General features: G+C 43.1%; 1 protein-coding gene across 5 annotated transcripts in view; it reads left to right on the top strand.

Annotated features, from left to right (window-relative positions):
- Positions 1-22976, top strand: part of FAM107A (family with sequence similarity 107 member A) — a 219807-nt gene that overhangs the window by 121709 nt on the left and 75122 nt on the right. The window contains exon 1 of one of the 5 annotated variants that reach the window (XM_056524484.1): positions 7437-7618. The exons of the other annotated variants lie outside the window; for them this stretch is intronic. Within the exon in view, the coding sequence (XP_056380459.1) occupies positions 7537-7618 (82 nt within the window). The 5' untranslated portion in view covers positions 7437-7536. Of the gene's footprint in view, positions 1-7436; positions 7619-22976 lie in introns of those variants that run through there. 5 annotated transcript variants of the gene reach the window in all.

The following is a 22976-nucleotide window of genomic DNA, read 5'->3' as shown; positions in this document are numbered from 1 at the left end:
TGCACAAGAAGCCCCCATAGTGGTGCCCTGTGTCTGGTGATAGAAAGTGTTGTTAAAGGTAAAGTAATTATTTGTTAAGATAAAAGTGAGTAAAGATAGTATAAATTGGTTGTGCTCGTGAAACAATGTGCTCTTAGTGCGTAAAAATGTTGAAACTGCCTCTATGCCAAGCTTGTACCGTATGTTGCTATAGAGGCTCTCCACATCTAAACTTGTTAGTATTGTAGAGTCTGTCACGGTAATGTTATTAAGTTTTAATACTGTATCTTTTGTATCTTGTAAAAAAGAAGGAAGTGTAGTGACAAACGAAGAAAGTGCGTGATCCAAGTAAATGCTACCACCTTGTGTGAGACAGTTATTCCCCGAAACAATAGGCCTCCCCCTAACAGGATTTGTGTTCTTGTGTACTTTGGGGAGTGCATAAAAAGTAGCAATGGTGGGACGGGGGTTGAGCATAGCTTGTAATTCATCTTTAGAGATTAGGGTTTTCTCTCTTGCAGGAAGGAGAAGATCTCTATATTCCTTCAGATAGTTACTAGTCGGGTCAGAAAGTAAGAGTTCATATTTTGTTTCATCAGATAGTAACGACATTACCATTTCTGTGTAGTTTACCCTATCCATTAGGACAATGTTACCGCCCTTGTCACTAGGTTTAATTATAAGTGACTCCTCATTGTTCCTCAACGTAATTAGGGCATTTTGAACTTTGGTATTTTTTTTCATGAACGCGATCGACCGTGTGGACTAGCAAACCTTATATTTTAATAGTTTGGACATTTACGCACGCGATGATTATTTTTATTCTTTATTACATTATTTAATTATTTTTAAAAGAGAAGGGGTTAATGAACTTTTATTCACTTTTTTTTTTACACTTTTCTTTTGTTTGTTTTTTAGCCCCCATAGGGGGCTATACCATACAATCTTCTGATTGCATATACTGATCAATGCTACGCCATAGCATAGCATTGATCAGTGTTCTCGGTGCTCTGCTGCTCAGTGCTCTCGGCACTCTGTTGCTCCTGCTCCTCATGCTGAGCAGGCATGGAGCAGTAGATAGCCGATCGGACGACAGAGAGGCAGGTGAGGACCCTCTCGTCCTCCAGTAAGCTGATTGGGACATTGCGATTTTGTTGCAACTTTGATCGCGGCGTCTAAGGGGTTAATGCTGGGCATCGGCCTGATCGGCGGTCCTGGCTGACGGTAGCAACCGGGACCCACGGGGTTTACCTGTTCTCCGCTTGTGAGAAGCCCTGCGTCCTTAACAGGTTAAACACATTATTAAAGGGGTAGTCCAAAGGATAGGGGATAAGTTTCAGATCGCGGGGCGCGGGGGGGGGGTCTGACCGCTGGGGCCCCCCGCGATCTCTCTGTACGGGGCCCCGGCTCGCTGGCCAGATAGTGCGTGTTGACCACCTCACGAAGCGGCGGCGGCCGACACGCCCCCTCAATACAACTCTATGGCAGAGTCGGGGATTGCCGAACGCGCCCCCTTCCCGCGGGCTGCCGGGGCACCGTACAGGAGATTGTGGGGGGCCCCAGCGGTTGGACCCCCACGATCTGAAACTTATCCCCTATTCTTAGGATAGGGGATACGTTTTTCACCACTGGATAGCTCCTTTATAATACATTCATAATAAAAAGTTTAACAAAATTACTTATCATTTTTACATTGAAATGGCCTCTTTCTTATTACTGGCTACATTTTCAGTTCCCTGCCCACCCACATAAATTGATCCCTGTTTAAAAATTAATTAAAATTTTGTTATAAAAAATATAAATTTCGTTAAATAATTTTTCTTCCCTCCCTACTGCAGCATCTTTATTTATTTTTTATTTTTATTTTTTGCTACCCTTGGTACCCAAAAAATTGTGAGAAAAAAATGCCAAAGGGGCCAAAAATGCAATTTCCACTCAAAGGCAAAAATGGCAGTAAAAAAAACGCAAGAAAAAAATGCCAAGTGCAGGATAATGCCGTGGCGTTCTCTCTTGCGTTTTTTTTTTTTGGGGCCAGGAAAAGAAAAGAAAGTCGAAACTTAGCCTAATGGTTTAATCTGTTGCATCAAAATGAGCGACTTTTTTAAAATGCTGTCCACAGCCAGTTTTGTAAACCAGGTCTGGGCTGGTGTAGGTTTGCAAAATGAAAGTTGCAAAAAAAGTAATTGCGAAAAAATATATAGTTTACATACAATGATAAATTCCCCCCAAAGAGTTTTGTCAGACTACAGTCACCCAAACCAAGTTCAGGGCAGCTACTGGTACAGCTTTGTTGGGCCACCACAGAAGCAGTTTTACTGCCACCCGCACATTAGATTTCAATAGATCCGGTTGACATCGTTAGGATCTACTGATAATTATCTGTGTCCAGCTTAATAATGTTTTGTCCAGGATTCCGAACCTCTCGATGTATAACCTTCATCTCTATCATACCTACAGAATATACTGTATCGGTGACATTTATCATTGTCTTTTTTTTGTCTACAAATGGCCAAAAAAGGCGCAAGCAGGGTTTATTTGTGCTTCTTTTTGGCACCTTTTGGTTTACACATTTCTGCTAAAAGGGATATGGCGGTATGATTCCTAGTATATGGTCTGGCTGGACATACAGTATATGATGCTCTCAGCAGGGATATGGCGGTATGATTCCTAGTATATGGTCTGGCTGGACATACAGTATATGATGCTCTCAGCAGGAATATGGGGGTATGATTCCTAGTATATGGTCTGGCTGGACATACAGTATATGATGCTCTCAGCAGGGATATGGCGGTATGATTCCTAGTATATGGTCTGGCTGGACATACAGTATATGATGCTCTCAGCAGGGATATGGGGGTATGATTACTAGTATATGGTCTGGCTGGGCATACAGTATATGATGCTCTCAGCAGGGATATGGCGGTATGATTCCTAGTATATGGTCTGGCTGGACATACAGTATATGATGCTCTCAGCAGGGATATGGGGGTATGATTCCTAGTATATGGTCTGGCTGGGCATACAGTATATGATGCTCTCAGCAGGGATATGGGGGTATGTTTCCTAATATATGGTCTGGCTGGGCATACAGTATATGATGCTCTCAGCAGGGATATGGCGGTATGATTCCTAGTATATGGTCTGGCTGGACATACAGTATATGATGCTCTCAGCAGGAATATGGCGGTATGATTCCTAATATATGGTCTGGCTGGACATACAGTATATGATGCTCTCAGCAGGGATATGGCAGTATGATTCCTAGCATATGGTCTGGCTGGACATACAGTATATGATGCTCTCAGCAGGGATATGGCGGTATGATTCCTAGTATATGGTCTGGCTGGGCATACAGTATATGATGCTCTCAGCAGGGATATGGGGGTATGATTCCTAATATATGGTCTGGCTGGGCATACAGTATATGATGCTCTCAGCAGGGATATGGGGGTATGATTCCTAATATATGGTCTGGCTGGGCATACAGTATATGATGCTCTCAGCAGGGATATGGGGGTATGATTCCTAATATATGGTCTGGCTGGACATACAGTATATGACGCACCCAGCAGGGATATGGCGGTATGATTCCTAGTATATGGTCTGGCTGGACATACAGTATATGATGCTCTCAGCAGGGATATGGCGGTATGATTCCTAATATATGGTCTGGCTGGACATACAGTATATGATGCTCTCAGCAGGGATATGGGGGTATGATTCCTAGTATATGGTCTGGCTGGACATACAGTATATGATGCTCTCAGCAGGGATATGGCGGTATGATTCCTAGTATATGGTCTTTCTGGACATACAGTATATGATGCTCTCAGCAGGGATATGGGGGTATGATTCCTAATATATGGTCTGGCTGGACATACAGTATATGATGCTCTCAGCAGGGATATGGGGGTATGATTCCTAATATATGGTCTAGCTGGGCATACAGTATATGATGCTCTCAGCAGGAATATGGCGGTATGATTCCTAGTATATGGTCTGGCTGGACATACAGTATATGATGCTCTCAGCAGGGATATGGGGGTATGATTCCTAGTATATGGTCTGGCTGGACATACAGTATATGATGCTCTCAGCAGGAATATGGCGGTATGATTCCTAGTATATGGTCTGGCTGGACATACAGTATATGATGCTCTCAGCAGGAATATGGCGGTATGATTTCTAGTATATGGTCTGGCTGGACATACAGCATATGACGCTCTCAGAAGGGATATGGCGGTATGATTCCTAGTATATGGTCTGGCTGGACATACAGTATATGATGCTCTCAGCAGGGATATGGGGGTATGATTTCTAGTATATGGTCTGGCTGGACATACAGCATATGACGCTCTCAGAAGGGATACAGATCACAGCATCTGTGGGAGTGCGGTCAGATAAATGCATGATTGGATCGTCTACAGCGAAGCTGCGGCTATCTGATCATCTGTAATGGCGGACGGAGGTCCCCTCACCTGCCTCCCGGCGTCTTCTGCTCTTGCCTGAGATCGAGCAGACCAGAGCAGAAGATCACTGATAATACTGATCAGTGCTATGTCCTATGTTTAGCACTGAACAGTATTAGCAATCAAATAATTGCTATAAATAGTCCCCTATGGGGACATAAAAAGTGTAAAAAAAATTAAATTAAAAAAAGTAAAAAAATAAAAACATTTTTGAAAAATCCCCTTCCCCAATAAAAAATTTAAATTGTCCCTGTTTCCCCATTTTACCCCCCAAAAAGTGTAAAAAATATATTTTTAATAAACATATTTGGTATCGCCGCTTGCTTAAATATCTGGACTATTAAAATATAATGTTAATTATCCCGTATGGTGAACGTAAAAAAAAAAAACATCCAAAATTGCTGCTTTTTTATAACATTTTATTCCCAAAAATAATTGCTAAAAATGTATTAAAAGTTTTATATATGCAAATGTGGTATAAAAAAAAAAAAAAAGTACAGATTGCGGGAGAAAAAATCAACCCTCATACTGCTGCTTATATGGAAAAATGAAAAAGTTATAGGTCAGCAAAATAGAGGGATTTTAAACGCACTAATTTGGTTACAAAGTTTGCGATTTATTTTAAGTGGTACAATAATAGAAAAGAATGTAATCATGGGTATCATTTCAATGGCATTGGCCCACTGAATAAAGAAAACAGGTCTATTTTACCGTAAAGTGTACAGCATGAAAACGAAACCTTCCAAAATTTGCTAAATTGCGGTCTTCTTATCAATTTCCCCACACAAATAGTATAATTTTTGGTTGCCTCATACATTTTATGGTAAAATGAGTGATGTCATTACAAGGAGGAAAAAACGAAAAATAAAATGAGTCCTTAAGGCCCAAATGGGCTGAGTCCTTAAGGGGTTAATACAGAGAAATAAGATGAGTAAAGGTTTATTTGTGTTAGGCTGCATTCACATCTCGTTTTTGCAATACGGCTCCCGTATCCGGTTTCAGTGAAAAAAACGTATGGAACCGTATTGCAAACCGTATGTATAGACATTTCATAGAAAACGGTATGCCAACCGTAGCATCCGGTTGTGTACGTTTTGCATCATTTACGGTTTTATCCATTTTTTCCCATACACAAAATCGTAGTCTACTAGGGTTTTATGTCCAGGCGAAAAACCGGATACAACCCGTATATGTTTTTTTTTTTTTTTAAATGGTGGTCTATGGGAACCGTACTGAACGGTATGTGCGTACGGTTCCATCCGGTTTGTACAATACGGTTTTGCAGTTTGCACATGCGCAGTGCACGCCGAAAGTTCTTCCCACAAATAGAACAAGAACTTTATTTAATTAACCCCTTAATGACCAAGGACGTATATTTACGTCCTTGGCTGGCTCCCGCGATATGACACGGGGTCACACGGTGACCCCGTGTCATATCGGTTCGGTCCCGGCATGTAACTGAAGCCGGGACCCGAGGCTAATAGCGCACGGCAGTGATCGCGGTGCCGCGCGCTATTAACCCTTTAGACGCGCCGTTCAAAGTTGAACGCTGCGTCTAAAACGAAAGTGAAAGCTGCCCGGCTACTCAATGGGGCTGATCGGGACCACCGCAGTGAAAATGCGGTGTCCTGATCAGCTGGGACACGAGCAGAGGTCCTCTTACCTTCCTCCGGCGTGTCCCTTTGGCGATTGATTGCTCCAAGCCTGAGATGTAGGATTGAGCAATCGACCGCCGATAACACTGATCACTGCAAAGCTATGGCTTTGCAGTGAACGGTGTATAAGATCAGTGGGGGAGATTTATCAAAACTTGTGGAGAGGAAAAGTTGCCCATAGCAACCAATCAGCTCGCTTCTTTCATTTTTAGGAAGGCCTGTGAAAAATGAAACAAGCAATCTGATTGGTTGCTATGGGCAACTGGGCAAGTTTTCCTCTGCACAGGTTTTGATAAATCTCCCCCCCTATGGGAGTTATAACACTGCAAAAAAAAGTGTAAAAAAAAAGTTAATAAATGTTATTTAACCCTTTCCCTAATAAAAGTCAAAATCACCCCCCTTTTCCCATAAAAAAAGTGAATAAAAATAAATATAAACTTATGTGGTATCGCCGTGTGCGTAAATGTCCGAGCTATAAAAATATATCATTATGTAGTTATGATTTTTTTTAAAGAAGTACGACAAAATCAAACCTATATAAGTAGGGTATCATTTTAATCGTGCGGACCTACAGAATAAAGATAAGGTGTAATGTTTACCGAAAAATGCACTGCGTAGAAATGGAAGCCCCCAAAAGTTAAAAAATTGCATTTTTTCTTCAATTTCGTCGCACAAAGATTTTTTTCCCCTTTCGCCGTAGATTTTGGGGTAAAATGTCTGACGTCACTGCAAAGTAGAATTGGTGGCGCAAAAAATAAGCCATCATATGGATTTTTAGGTGCAAAATTGAAAGAATAATGATTTTTAAAGGTAAGGAAAAAAAAAACGAAAGTATAAAAACAGAAAAACCCTCAGTTCTTATGATTATTAAAAGGTGAGGATGAAAAAAAGAAAGTACAAAAATGGAAAAACGCCTGGTCCTTAAGGGGTTAAGGACAAACATAAAACCGTATCCTTTTTTTTAAACTTATTAAACCGTGTGCAACCGGACATCCGTTTTCAAATCGTATACGGTTTAAAACCGTACACAGGTATATACTGTTGGGTCCGGTTTTGAGACATACGTTTTTTACAAAAAACTTGATACTTGCAAAAACGAGATGTGAATGCAGCCTTAGTCATCTATAAGAAAATGCTGGAATAAGAAACCAACTTCAGTGAATAAGAAGCTGCCGAATAAGAAACCAACTTCAGTGAATAAGAAGCTGCCGAATAAGAAACCAATTTGAAGACTGTGTGGGCTGTGATAGAGCAGAGTGGTGGAGGATGGAGCTGGTAACAGGGGAGGCTCCGGCACAATACAGAACAGGCACCACAGGTCACGTGACTGCTGCTCTCCTAGAAAACACCGCGGACGAGTGAGAGCTCTGCAGATTCCTGTCAGCTGCAGCCGGGGCTTGGTGTGTGCGGGCTGGACGGCAGGGGGCGCACTCATGTCACAGAGGTGGTTTGACCGGGTGAGGGTACCTGATACCACGGGCACCGGGATGCATAGGGCCATGCTGGTCAAGTCTGGTAAGCAGGGGGGATGGGGGCTGTATTTTCTATTCGGCTCATGCATTATAGGAGCGTGTACACATGCAGTGCTGCTGCAGAGCATCTCACTGTTATTGACAGCTCAGATTTCTGGAGGTTCTGCAGCAGCTTTAAATGCTTTTCTCTCTGCATCGTGTCCTGTAACCTGTGGATTCTCTGGATCTTGTACAACTACAACTCACAGCATTCCCTGGATGATAGCATGATAGGGATTATAGTTTGCTGAGAGCAGATAGAGAACCAGAGATTGCACAGACTGTACTGGGGTGCAGTGTATCATTAATATTTGCTTTGCCTGTAGAGATCTGGAACCAGTAAGTATCAGTCCCTAGGGCAGTGGTTCCCAACTAGGGTGCCTCCAGCTGTTGCAAAACTACAACTCCCAGGATGCCCGGACAGCCTTTGGCTGTCCAGGCATGCTGGGAGTTGTAGTTTTGCTACAGCTGGAGGCACCCTGGTTAGGAAACACTGCCCTAGGGTGTCCCTTAGTTTTGTTAGGATCAAGTCAGTGGTCTCTGATCATGCTGGGAGTTGTAGTTTTGCAACAGCTGGAGGCACCCTGGTTGGGAAACACTGCCCTAGGGTGTCCCTTAGTTTTGTTAGGTCCAATTCAGTGGTCTCTGATCATGCTGGGAGTTGTAGTTTTACAACAGCTGGAGGCAACCTGGTTGGGAAACACTGCCCTAGGGTGTCCCTTAGTTTTGTTAGGACCAAGTCAGTGGTCTCTGATCATGCTGGGAGTTGTAGTTTTGCAACAGCTGGAGGCACCCTGGTTGGGAAACACTGCCCTAGGGTGTCCCTTAGTTTTGTTAGGTCCAAGTCATTGGTCTCTGAACATGCTGGGAGTTGTAGTTTTGCAACAGCTGGAGGCACCCTGGTTGGGAAACACTGCCCTAGGGTGTCCCTTAGTTTTGTTAGGTCCAAGTCAGTGGTCTCTGATCATGCTGGGAGTTGTAGTTTTGCAACAGCTGGAGGCACCCTGGTTGGGAAACACTGCCCTAGGGTGTCCCTTAGTTTTGTTAGGTCCAAGTCATTGGTCTCTGAACATGCTGGGAGTTGTAGTTTTGCAACAGCTGGAGGCACCCTGGTTGGGAAACACTGTCCTATGGTGTCCCTTAGTTTTGTTAGGTCCAAGTCAGTGGTCTCTGATCATGCTGGGAGTTGTAGTTTTGCAACAGCTGGAGGCACCCTGGTTGGGAAACACTGTCCTATGGTGTCCCTTAGTTTTGTTAGGTCCAAGTCAGTAGTCTCTGAACATGCTGGAAGTTGTAGTTTTGCAACATCTTGAGGTCCTAAGTCACCTAGGGTTTAAGTCAGTGTTTTCCAAACAGTGTTTCTCCAACTGTTGAAAAACCACAACACCCAGCATGCCCAGTATGCTGGGAGTTGTAGTTTTGCAATAGCCGGAGACGCACTGTTTAGATAACACTGGTTTAAGTTGTATCTGTTACTGGGAAATAAGCAATAAGGTCACTATTACAGGTCTCACAGGTTGTCTCTGCTTTTTAAGAGTCTGACTGATAAAACTGCATTTGTATGTAATGATACATTTCCATATTGCTGCAAATTTGCCATTCAGAAGTCTGGGAAAGCTGAATTCTTTGTATGTTACTGGAGTTGCAGTAGTGCCCATGGACAAATGGTTCTAAAAAGTGTGAATCCCCTCTGAATGTCAGGACCAGGTGTTCTAGGACAGTGGTCTCCAAACTGTGGACCACCAGCTGTTGCACAACTACAACTCCCAGGATGCCCTGACACATTGGGGGTTGTAGTTTTGCGACACTGTATCTTTTATTCAATGGCTGCTGGAACTGTAAATAGATCTGGAACCAGTAAAACTATTGGTCTTTGGGGTGTCCCTTTTTTTTCTATTAGGTCTAAGTCAGTGATCTCCAAAGCATGCTGGGAGTTGTAGTTTTGCAACATCTGGAGGTCCACAGTTTGGAGACCACTGTTCTAGGCTAATGATTTCCAACCGTGGGCTCTTTAGGTTTTTCAAAACTACAACTGTCTGGGCATGCTGGGAGTTGTAGTTTTGAATCACAGGTACATGACCATTGATTCCGGGCAATGATTTCCTCCTTATATGGATTATATACAAAGTTACCGAGGCATGTAACACCCGGGATCAGTGGCTTCTCGGGATCATAGGGTAACATAGAGAGTTTTATACCCTTTAATGTATTGTTGAATGTAATTTTACCTTGTACAGGAAATTCTGCCAGGAGGCGAAATGTAGCGCACCGTTGGTTGTATCACATCATTGTGATCACGAACCAAGCGTTACAGTAGTAGCTACAATGGGAGTCCACCAATGCGTTTAACACTATCACTTTCAAAGTTGCTGTTTGTGATTGAATTTTACATTGTTCTGATAATATTTGTAGTTGAAAATAAAAATATTTAGGTATTAAAGGTAAATGCTAGAAACTGTGTTGTCCACTCTCCAATAATGTGGATTATTAACGGAGATCTGCAGTGTACAACACTAATCCCCTACCTGTTGGATAGATGACGTGTCTGATCACGGGGGTCGTCCCCCCCCCCCCCCCCCCGCGATCCCCTGTATGGGGCCCTGCCCCTGCCGAGGCTCTCCCGTGCAGCTGACACTCCCCTCCATGTATCTCTATGGGAAAGCCTTTGGAATGATAGGTACACTTTATTGAATGAATGGCTACTTTATTGTATTCCTGTCTGTCTCACTATACATTCGTTTAACTCCAATGAGTGTCCAGCATTACAGCAGGATACAACTGTAAACCCCATTTTTCTCAGGATTGGGTGGGTCCCAGCGGTTATCAGAGAGCAATGGTGTAAGCCAGTGGTCTTCAACCTGCGGACCTCCAGATGTTGCAAAACTACAACTCCCAGCATGTCCGGACAGCCGTTGGCTGTCCGGACATGCTGGGAGTTGTAGTTTTGCAACATCTGGAGGTCTTCAGGTTGGAGACCACTGGTGTAAGCAATGTGCCATTTCATATATATATATATATACACAGTACAGACCAAAAGTTTGGACACACCTTCTCATTCAGAGTTTTCTTTATTTTCAGGACTATGAAAATTGTAGATTGACACTGAAGGCATCAAAACTATGAATTAACACATGTGGAATTATAGACATAACAAAAAAGTGTGAAAATGTCATATTCTAGGTTCTAGCCACCTTTTGCTTTGATTACTGCTTTGCACACTATTGGCATTTTCTTGATGAGCTTCAAGAGATAGTCACCTGAAATGGTCTTCCAACAGTCTTGAAGGAGTTCCCAGAGATGCTTAGCACCCGTTGGCCCTTTTGCCTTCTTTGGGTTCAGGTCTGGTGACTGTGGAGGCCAGGTCATCTGGCGCAGCACCCCATCACTCTCCTTCTTGGTCAAATAGCCCTTACACAGCCTGGAGGTGTTTGGGGTCATTGTCCTGTTGAAAAATAAATGATGGTCCAGCTAAACACAAACCGGATGGAATAGCAGCCGCTGCAAGATGCTGTGGTAGCCATGCTGGTTCAGTATGCCTTCAATTTTGAATAAATCCCCAACAGTGTCACCAGCAAAGCACCCCCACACCATCACACCTTCTCCTCCACACCAGCACACCTGTGAAGTGAAAACCATTTCAGGTGACTACCTCTTGAAGCTCCACTAGAGAATGCCAAGAGTGGGCAAAGCAGTAATCAAAGCAAAAGGTGGCTACTTTGAAGAACCTAGAATATGACATATTTTCAGTTGTTTCACACTTTTTTGTTATGTCTATCATTCCACATGTGTTAATTCATAGTTAACTTGATCAGTACAGGTAGCCTGGGTATCTTGAAATTGGCTGCTGTTTCTTAATTTTTCTGGGTTGTTTTTTTAATGATGTTTATGACAGGTCTATAAAATACTATCAAACTGGAGCAGTCCAGATGACTCCAATTTTCAACATTCACAGGAACAGTTTCATCCCCAAGGGCCAGTTTGAGGAGGGTGCAGACCTCGCCCGTCTACTCTTGGCGTCATATATGTTTGTTCTGTAATCTCTGTATATCTTAATAGTATTAGTTTTAGTGTTTGTCTTTGTTCAGTTCTGGTTGTTTTTTATGCTGATAATTCTGCAGTGCACAGCCTCGTTGTCCTGAACACACCGGGTCATTGCTTTACAGTGACATACCACTCATCCTCTCCTGTACATCATATAGATCACGACTGTCATGTTAACTTTGGTTATATGTTTATTGCTCCCGCAGCATATCGCTGGATAGGAAGTACATTGTGAAATAGACCGGGTTATTTCTTTATTGTTGTTTATTATGCTGCAGTTTATTAATACTTTCACCTGGGCCAAGACAAACCTTTGTCATCAGTGGGGTAATAGATAATGGTAAGAGATGGTGCAAGAGTGAAAAAGGTATGTGTTAAGAACACCTTGTTTATCTAGATTAAATAAAGGGTCTTTCACGTGGGCACATGGGGGTGCTTGAAAATATGGCGCTATGGGTCAGTTTTCTGATGAAACATGATCACAGGGCTAGGGGATACTGGCCTGGTACTGACATAATTCCAGCTTTTAAAGTTATTTGCAGCCTTTAAAATTTGTTTTTCCATGGTCACACCTCATATGTGACTGGACCTTCCGCATATGCCCCATGAGGACATACAGTATTTACATCATATAGGATGAGACTCAATAATACTACATTTCCCCTTCAGTAGCCGTGGCTGTCCATGGCATCCACTGGCAAAATCAACTGTATTTTAGAGATCTTGGGAGTATCCATAGTAAAGGGGTTATCCAGGAAAAAACTTTTTTTTTTTTTTTATACAGTAACCCCCCGACCTACGATGGCCCCGACATATGATAAAATCGACATACGATGGCCTCTCAGAGGCCATCGCATGTCGATGTCAGCATCGACATACGATGCTTTTATATGTCGGGGCCATCGCATTAACTGCTATCCGACAGCGCAAAATGCTTAAGCTGCTGTCGGATAGCAGTTTAAGCATCCCTGGCAGGTTCGCTTACCTATTCCCGCTGCTCCGGGTCCACTTCGCGATCCTCCGGCGGTCTTCTGCATCTTCTCCGGGGTCCGGACCTTGCTTTCTGGCGTCGTTATTACGTCACTACGCACGCCGCGCTGGCGCAGCAGCGTAATAACGTCACCAGAAAGCGAGGCCCGGACCCTGCAGAAGATGCGGAAGAAGCCGGAGGATCGCGAAGAAGACACCGGAGCAGTGGGACAGCATCGAGAGCCCCTGGGACAGCATCGGGAGCGGTGAGGACCTGGTCCGGAGCGGCAGGGACAGGTGAGTACAGCTTCCTATACTTTACATTGCACGGATCCCTCAACATACGATGGATTCAACAAACGATGGGTCATTTGGAACGAATTACCATTGTATGTTGAGGGACCACTGTATATCAACTGGCTCCAGAAAGTTAAACAGATTTGTAAATTACTTCTATGAAAAAACCTTAATCCTTTCAGTACTCATGAGCTTCTGAAGTTAAGGTTGTTCTTTTCTGTCTAAGTGCTCTCTGATGACACGTGTCTCGGGAACCGCCCAATTTAGAAGAGGTTTGCTATGGGGATATGCTTCTAAACTGGACGGTTCCCGATACACGTGTCATCAGAGATCACTTAGACAGAAAAGAACAACCTTAACTTCGGAAGCTCATAAAAGGATTAAGATTTTTTAATAGAAGTAATTTACAAATCTGTTTAACTTTCTGGAGTCAGTTGATATATATAAAAAAAATGTTTTTCCTGGATAACCACTTTAACCCCTTAACGACGCAGGACGTAAATGTACGTCCTGGTGATGTGGTACTTAACGCACCAAGACGTACATTTACATCCTGAGCATAACCGCGGGCATCGGAGCGATGCCGGCATCATGCGCGGTAGGTCCCGGCTGTGGATCGCAGCCAGGGACCCGCCGGTAATGGCGGACACCTGCGATCCCGTGGATGTCCGCCATTAACCCCTCAGATGCAGTGATCAATACAGATCATGGCATCTGCAGCATCGCGATCACTTAACATAATGATCGGATCGCCCGCAGCGCTGCCGCGGCGATCCGAACATCCTGCACGGCAGACGGGGGTCCCCTCACCTGGCTCCGGTGCCTTCTGGGAGTCTTCTGCTCTGATCTGCCTTCCCGCAGACCAGAGCAGAAGATGACCGATAACCCTGATCAGTGCTATGTCCTATACATAGCACTGAACAAGATTAGCAATCGACTGGTTGCTATAAATAGTCCCCTATGGGGACTATAAGAGTGTAAAAATAAAAGTTAAAAAAAGTAAATAAATAAAGTTAAAAAAAATGTGAAAACCCCCTCCCCCAATTAAAAAACGTAAATTGTCCCATTTTCCCTATTTTACCCCCAAAAAGTGTAAAAAAAAATTAAAATATTTTATATGCATATTTGGTATCGCTGCATGCGTAAATATCCAAACTATTAAAATAAAATGTAAATGATCCCGTATGGTGAACGGCGTGAACGTAAAAAAAACTAAAGTCCAAAATAGCTGCTTTTTTATAACATTTTATTCCCAAAAAAATTTATAAAAAATGTAATAAAAGTTTTGTATAAGCAAATATGGTATTAATAAAAAAGTACAGATGACGGCGCAAAAAATGAGCCCTCATACCACCGCTTATACGGAAAAATGAAAAAGGGGGATTTTAAACGTACTAATTTGGTTAAAAAGTTTGCGATTTTTTTAAGCGCAACAGTAATAGAAAAGTGTATAATCATGGGTATCATTTTAATTGTATTGACCCAGAAAAAAACACGTCATTTTTACCATAAATTGTACGGCGAGAAAACAAAACCTTCCAAAATTTGCAAAAAAACAAGCCCTCATACTAGTCTGTGGTTGAAAATATAAAAGAGTTATGATTTTTTGAAGGGGAGGAGGAAAAAACGAAAGCGTAAAAATAAAATTGTCTGCGTCCTTAAGGGATTAAAGTTGTTGTCAATGGTGAGACATGTGGCTTAATACCATGAAAGACAAATCGCGATGGTGGGCTCAACTAAACCATATAGAAAAAGGGTGCTGACTGGTGTAAGAATTTCAAAACTAAGTAAGGAACACACCCAATAGATTTCTTGTAACAGTAGAAAAAAAAAATATCTTTATTTGGTAATCTAAGATAAAACAATTAAACAAAGGTCCTATCTGAACCAACTCCATAATTGGGGGGGGGGGGGGGGGGCATGGGTGGACCCCTCCTCCAAGACTTGTGTGCTAGTAATAAACAAAATTGCACTAGCCTTCAGTTATGCACAATAACACTAAATAAATGCAGGAAGGAACATGCAGTTCATGAGTATAATAACAATGAAACTAAAATAATGGCATAAATTGCACAACAAGCATAATGCTATCCCAGTGCACAAATAAAGGATGATACCCTCCAGATGACTCTGAACTGAGTACCAGACAGTAGAATTTTGGCAATAAACGGAATGGTGCCACTCTGTAAACCCACGTGTTTCGTCACCCACAGGTGACTTCCTCAGGGGTGTTTTGGCTCTGTACCATCTGTTATCATAAAAAGTGTCCCTTAAACGAAACAAAAATTTTTTAACTGTAGTAGATGCTACAATAATCATTTTTTTCCTTATAGATACATTAATATTAAGCTATGTTGACCCAGTGTATTTGTAGCCGTAAAAAATACATTTTCTAGTAAATGAAAGTTGTAGAAATTGCTTTTTCCAGCAGTTTTTTTTTCTTCAGTTTTTATGGTGAGATTCTCTGATTCCTGCTGTTATTTCATATTTATGGTCGCTAATAATAATCATGCTCATTATTTTAAGTGCTCTTCAGAATTGCGTCAGTATTTTATTCAGCATGTGCACTTTTTTTATAGACTTTAATAGAACACATTACCGTATATACTCGAGTATAAGCCGAGTTTTTCAGCACGATTTTTCGTGCTGAAAACACCCCCCTCGGTTTATACTCGAGTGAACTCTCCACCCGCAGTGGTCTTCAACCTGCGGACCTCCAGAGGTTTCAAAACTACAACTCCCAGCAAGCCCGGGCAGCCATCGGCTGTCCGGGCTTGCTGGGAGTTGTAGTTTTGAAACCTCCGGAGGTCCGCAGGTTGAAGACCACTGCGGCCTTCGACATCATCCAGCCCCCTCTCACTCCCCTTTAGTTCTGTACAGTACTCACCTCCGCTCGGCGCTGGTCCGGTGCTGCAGGACTGTCCGGAGAGGAGGTGGTCCATGGGATAGTGGTTCCGGGCTGCTATCTTCACCGGGGAGGCCTCTTCTAAGCGCTTTGGGCCCGGCCTCAGAATATTCACGTTGCCTTGACAACGACGCAGAGGTACGTTCATTGCCAACGTACTTCTGCGTCATTGTCAAGGCAACGCCTCTATTCCGGGCCGGAAGCGTGGAGAAGAGGCCCCCCGGTGAAGATAGCAGCCCGGAACCACTATCCCACCGGACCCCCTCCTCTCCGGACAGCCCTGCAGGACCGGACCAGCGCCGAGCGGAGGTGAGTACTGTACAGAACTAAAGGGGGGTGAGAGGGGGCTGGATGATGTCGAAGGCCGCAGTGGTCTTCAACCTGCGGACCTCCTGAGGTTTCAAAACTACAACTCCCAGCAAGCCCGGACAGCCGATGGCTGCCCGGGCTTGCTGGGAGTTGTAGTTTTGAAACCTCTGGAGGTCAGCAGGTTGAAGACCACTGAGGGCGGATGATGAGAAGAGGATGATGAAGGGGGGTGTGTGGGATGATTACAAGGGGATGATGAAGGGGGGGTGTGGAATGATGACAAGGGGATGATGAAGGGGGGTGGGGATGATGACAAGGGGATGATGAAGGGGGATGTGTGGGATGATGACAAGGGGATGATGAAGGGGGGATGTGTGGGATGATGACAAGGGGATGATGAAGGGGGGATGTGTGGGATGATGACAAGGGGATGATGAAGGGGGGATGTGTGGGATGATGACAAGGGGATGATGACAGGTGATGATGATGAGGGTATGGATGATGACAGGCGGTGATGATGATGAGGATGTTAATGACGGGTCTGAATGATGACAGGGGGGGATGATGTATTTCCCACCCTAGGCTTATACTCGAGTCAATAACTTTTCCTGGGATTTTGGGTTGAAATTAGGGGTCTCGGCTTATACTCGGGTCGGCTTATACTCGAGTATATACGGTAATTTGAAAAAATAGTTCAATTTTTTAACTCTAAAAATAAATTTTGCTGTACTCTGTGTGAACGTGGTCTAAGAGTGACTTCCTTTACAAGCAGGGTGAACTCACAGCCATCACCCCATCAATAAGCAGCTTGCATAATTAATATGACAGACAATTAATCCGCTAATCGAGCCTTTTAATGTGCTGATCTGAAGCTGTGGGTGTAGTTCAAATGATATTTGCTTAATCATTATACTCCCTTTATTTGAATTCAAAGATGCATTTTAAGGCCGACCCTTATTCCCCCCAGAATTTAACATAAACACCATTCGTTTTGTAATTTAGCTCCCTAGGAAAATTGGAACAATTGGTAACTACTAAGAAGATGTCTCACACACAGTTATCATTTGTGGCTTATCTTTACATGACAGCCTAAAATCTGACAGTCTGGTGTATTCATTACAGAAATCCGAAGTGGAGCCTGGGATTTCTACTGTAGACATAGTTGGCCATACATATGTTTTGAATATTCATATGTTCTCTATGGGGAGGGGTAAGTCGCAGCCAGACAGTTCTGGCGCCCACTTATCAGTTCCAGAACAAAAGGGGCCCCCATACACTTGACAGTTGGCTGAATCCAACAAGTGTGTCCCATAAGGTGTATGAGCACCTCTAGCCCCCTTGCTAGTCACATGCAAAAATTTGCCATACAAATTTGTGTAATGCTTTAAGCATTTCAAAAAAATAGGGTGAAGCTGCAAATTTTTGCAGGACTGCCAGCAATGTAATGTGTGTATGGGGCTCCCAGCTTTTCTCTTTCTGATGTCAGGGGAGAAAAGGATCAGGCCCTATTAGGATCCCATTGTTTTCAGGGAAATAAGCCATCACCCCAGAAGTCTGGAAGTGGCTTACCCCTCCTATTTCTATTCCATATACATGAACATGCGGCTTACAGCTATTGAAGTTGTATGGCCACCTTTAGACATAAGGACCTTTATTATTCTGAACAACTAGTAAACTGCCCTGTAATAATAAAATAATGGCGTTGTCAGGATTTGTGTTTATCTGATTTTTTTAGCACATTGTGACTCACAAAAACTATGTTTTTCATAAACCCATCTGTTGCTGATAAATGCTGCAAAGTCTCGGGCCATTCATGTCTTGTCCTTTCCTCTTCCAATAGAAGAGCCTGTTAAAAATTGCGATAATTGTTTTCCATTTGTGTGATGTCTTAAAGGAAGCCAATCACTAATTATATCCTGCCCAGACAATGGGCAGCATAAAACTGGTGCATGCAGCTTAATGCCGGACACTATTATTAATTACTCTGATACATTTAGATTATTTATGGTTCAAACATGCCACCGGGTCCCAGAAAACGCATCTCTCACTAACTGTATATAGGGAGACACGTGTCACTCACTACAGGCCACGTGGAGAGCAGCTGCCAAAACCACCATTTTTATGGTGACTGCATTTAGAGATATTAAAGGAAAAGTGATGGTACATGGCAATATAATGGAGGTAGGTTATGAGGTTACTGACTGGGGTCGATAATGTTATAAGAAAACGTATTTAGCTGGTAATATTATCAAGGTAGTGATTCACAATCTTATAAAAGGTACTACTGAGGATCACTTACGTTATAATGGAGGTACTGCCTGTGGCTTGAAGTGTTATGGAGCCACTTACTGTGAGTTTTCGTTTGTGCTTACAGAGACAAATATCACTTCTTCCACTTTGAGTTTGTCACTGATGCCGGGTCTGATTTGTAAAATGTATATCATATGTAAAGACAAAACTCTGTGTAGACATTAAAACTAAGGATCGGCCGATTATCGGTTTGGCCGATATTATCGGCCGATATTCATGATTTCGGACATTATCGGTATCGGCAATTACCTTGCCCATATTGCCAAACCCCCCCCCCCCCCCCCAACCCGCCTCCCCGGCCAGAGACCACCACTGCCGCCGCTGCCCCATTGCCTCTCCATCCCCGGTTTTATAATTACCTGTTCCCAGGGTCCGCGCTACTTCTGACTCCTGCGGCGTCCAGCGCAATGACGAGTGACGTCCTCAACGCGACGTCACAATCAGTGCTAGCAGTGACAGCTCAGGACGCCGCCGGAGCCAGAAGTAGCGCGGACCCCAGGCCCCTGGAACAGGTAATTATAAATCCGGGGATGGGGGAGGCAATGGGGCAGCAGCGGTGGTTGGACTCAGGACCCCAGGACAGGCAGGGGGAGAGAAGCGGGCGGCGGCGATCTCTGGCCCCGCAAAACCCGCTGCAGTTCATTGATTTAAAGCGCCCGCTTTAAATCATTGATCTGCGTTGGGGGGGGGGAAGGAATAGCCAATAACTTATACCGGAATATCGGTATACGTTATCGGCTATCGGCCTGAAAGGTCGCAGATTATCGGTATTGGCCCTAAAAAAAAAACGATATTGGTTTATCCCTAATTAAAAACATTGCAAAATTAGGAAGTCATGCACCTGTAACCGGTGATATTGATATAGATGGTTCAGAAGGTTGTAGTTACACTGTGAACTTGCTGCCAGAGGGAGCTAAAAAGACCCCTTTACCACTTAAAGTACTTTGGGGGGCCAAAAACAGATTTAGGCCCAGAAGCCTAAACGCCCCTTAGTTCCTCATAATCTTTTGTAGGAGGCTATCCCCAGCTTCAGACGCTGCTTCAGATACTGTGTTTTATACATGTGGAGCAGTTTACAGATGTGACTCATGAACCTATTGTGATTGAACATACACAATTTCTTACAAGCTCTAGAACTTCATATATATGGATCATGTTTGGAAATACAGTTTCTTGGCTGAAACCCACACTTTGTTACCGTACACCCACATAAGTGGCTCCAAATGACTCCCTGAAGAGCTTTATAATACGCTTAGCCATGGCACACTGAGTACATGAAAACAGGTTTTTTCCCACTTGCTTTCCTTCATATTATTTGCTATATATGGTGGGCTGATTTTAAGTTTATTTTGCAGTAACTTGCTATTTCTTTGCAGAAACCGTGCATTCCATAGACTGCATTAACAGCAATTACCAGAAGTTCCAGTTGACTGTCTAAGCCAGGCAGAAGTTTTTCTCGGAACCTGCTATTGTTTCCACAGACAAATGTTTTCTTTATTAAGTCAGTCCAAGTGCTGGAAATGCACAAAAAACATTTATCTGCCTCCATCCCCCACCACTGCCTTTATGAAGGTGCCCATTTCCCAGCAGGGGAGTACAAAGAGTATTTGGCAGCTGGGGAGGATCCAGTCTTTGGCACCTAAAACCCCGACCCCCATGTACCTTAAAAACTAAAAACACCCACAAAAAATGTATGTATTGCACAAATTTGTAAGCTGTAAACAATAGGAGTTAATTCTGAAAAAAAAAATAAAAAAAAATCATCCACCATAAGGTGATTTTAGTACGTACCTGGCAGACAGTAATGGACATGCTTAGGAAGGATCTGCTCTTGTCTTGGGGCTAAATGGCTGTGTTGTGAGATTACCATAACACTGTGGCTAGCTTTTTGTGAACTGGTATTTCCTGTTTGAGTTTTCTTCTTTTACCTACAAATCCCATAATTTCATTTTCCTCCCTCCCACACATCAGCCACCCCACCCATTGAAACATAAATGAGCTGCATCCATTAAAAAGACCTGTGGTTTTCAATCATTGTGCCTACAGCTGTTGCATTAGTTGCAGATTAATCTGTCTCCCACCAAGCGATCCCTCGACCCATTGAAGCAGACAGGCTCCCTGTCATCAGCTGACTACTGAGTCAGGTCTTGGCCACATTGCAACCTGGGAAAAATCTTAGACAACAGTCATTTTGTATGCTGTTAAAAATAAATATTGGGGTGAAAATCACAGAAGAATTGTGAGAAAACCGTCACACACAGGTACAGACACTATATTATGAACTACACTAACTTTACAGCCCCTGTAGCAAAGTCAAATAAAAAAAAATCCCGGAATACCCCTTTAATATCATGAATTAAAATTTTTTTTTGTATCAGAAACATTCCCCAATCTAAGGTCATGCTGGGTTTATATCACTGCCCTGCAAATAACTCTGGATTGCAAGCTCCTGGGTACCTACTAGTTATATAATATAATGTTTTCACAGTGTGGACACAGTCTCTATAGCTTTACTCACGTTTATGTGCAGACACAGGGGGGTATTTATCAATTTTGCCCGTTGACAGTTTCTTTTTACCCTTCTTTTTTTCACTTTGGTTTTCGTGGACATGCACCAGATTTATCATTTGGTGCACGTTGTTAGTAATTTTGGCTCAAATGTTGAAATCAGCTGTTCACAGCGCCTTTTACACCGAACTTACCGCCACAGAGGACGCGTATTTTACCCTGTAGAGCAGCTATTTCGGAGTCCCTCCTGCAGTATATCAGCAAGCGACATGAGTTATTTTCATTTGTGGGGTTTATAGCCACCATGTGAAATGGATTTTATTTTTAACTTGAGTATTTTTATTTTACTTTTATTTTTATTTTTGTTACCTTTCCTGAACCTGTGTGGCCATGTCCAATGCAGGCTCAACGGAGGGTGAAGGTCCCTCAGAGACAACTAGGTGTCGATGCTTTCACCCAAAACATTTTTAATGTATTTTGACGCCTTTACATTTTCTGACATTGCTATGTGTGTTTTTCATGTGCAAAATTTATTGGCGGTGATTTGCGCCAAAAAAACAAAACCTAAAGGCGCAAAATTGTGCCAAAGATCGATTGCCGCAAATTATGAATTACTGACCAAAGTAAAAATCACACACATTGATTTTGAGAAAGTTTAAAAAATCAGTGCAGAGAATGCGCCAAACTTTGGCGTAAAAAGACACTGCGCCAAAGTATTGCACCAAAGATACGGGAAAAAAACACATAAATCCTTTGATAAATACCCCCCCACAGAGAGTAAATGCAGTTGTTGCATTCCGCCACTGACTTCACACCCAGAGACTTTAGGCCACACTGATGGCTGACCCGTGATGTTGGCTGCACTAAGCTTCATACAAGAACACTCAGCGGCTAGCCTCGTCCCTCTCTGTCCTGCCCATTCAGCTGTCAGTAGAGGCTGAAACGGAGAACAGTGCACACTAGTTCTGCAATGCAATTTAGGCTCCTAAATTCACCTCAGTACAACAGAGGCAAACAAGTGCGCACAGGTCGACCCGTCACGGCTTACTATAATGTCCCGTATATTCAGGAACTGCCTGTAAAATAAAATAAAAAAACATGAAACGTGTTTCAAAACCAATCCTGTATTTTGAAACCCTTTGCATGTTTTTTTTTTTAAATTAATGCAGTGTTTTTTTACCTTCTATTTTCATTATTGTTTGGATCCATTTTTACCTTTGACGTGGATCCATTCCTTCATCTGTTTTGTGGCTGCGTCCGGTTATCTCCAAGGAGGTGAGAGTGGTGATTGCAATAATTGTGCAACAGAAGCCAGTTTTTCAGTTTGTTTTTACATTGTTACATATACCCCAAACATCGCCTCCAACCACATCCCTTTTCCTGGTTGTCCGTCTTCTATGATGAGGATTTGATGCCTTGGACCCTCATCCATCCTGATAATGAAGGGGTAGTCACCTCCACTGCACTTCACTTCTAACACACGTGTGGATGAACACCTCCTGATCGACAGGCTCTACAGACCTGAATCACTTGTATGCCCTCAATAGACCAAGGTGTTCTATCTGCAGACAGGTTAATTAAGCATAATGTCCATAATGATGCACGGATACATATTCAAGGGATTTTTCCACAACAACCAATCACAGCAAAGTAAACTAGCTCTAGTAAAGTGAAACCTGAGCTGTGATTGGTTGCTGTGGAAAAATCATTCTATTTTTTTCTCTCATACAGTTTGATAAATCTGGGCCATAGTGTATTCAGACATAATGGTGTCGACATTCACAATGCAAGATGTTAAAACAGCATAGCTTGGTCAGATGGAGAGAGACATGGGTACAAACCTGCTGCGCTACGTTTCAGGGGCACACCTCCTTAGTCATGTGCACAAGCTTGGAACACCGGTGGGTTTAAGTATAGAAGCGGTTAGACACAGGTGAGAAATTAAAGGGGTTATCCAGCGTAAGGTGATTTTAGTATGTACCTGGCAGACACTAATGGACATGCTTAGGAAGGATCTGCACTT

Source organism: Hyla sarda, chromosome 6, assembly GCF_029499605.1.
Source record: "Hyla sarda isolate aHylSar1 chromosome 6, aHylSar1.hap1, whole genome shotgun sequence".
Taxonomy (NCBI): domain Eukaryota; kingdom Metazoa; phylum Chordata; class Amphibia; order Anura; family Hylidae; genus Hyla; species Hyla sarda.
The sequence above is the reverse complement of the archived record's forward strand: the minus strand, read 5'-3'. Positions and strand labels throughout refer to the sequence as shown.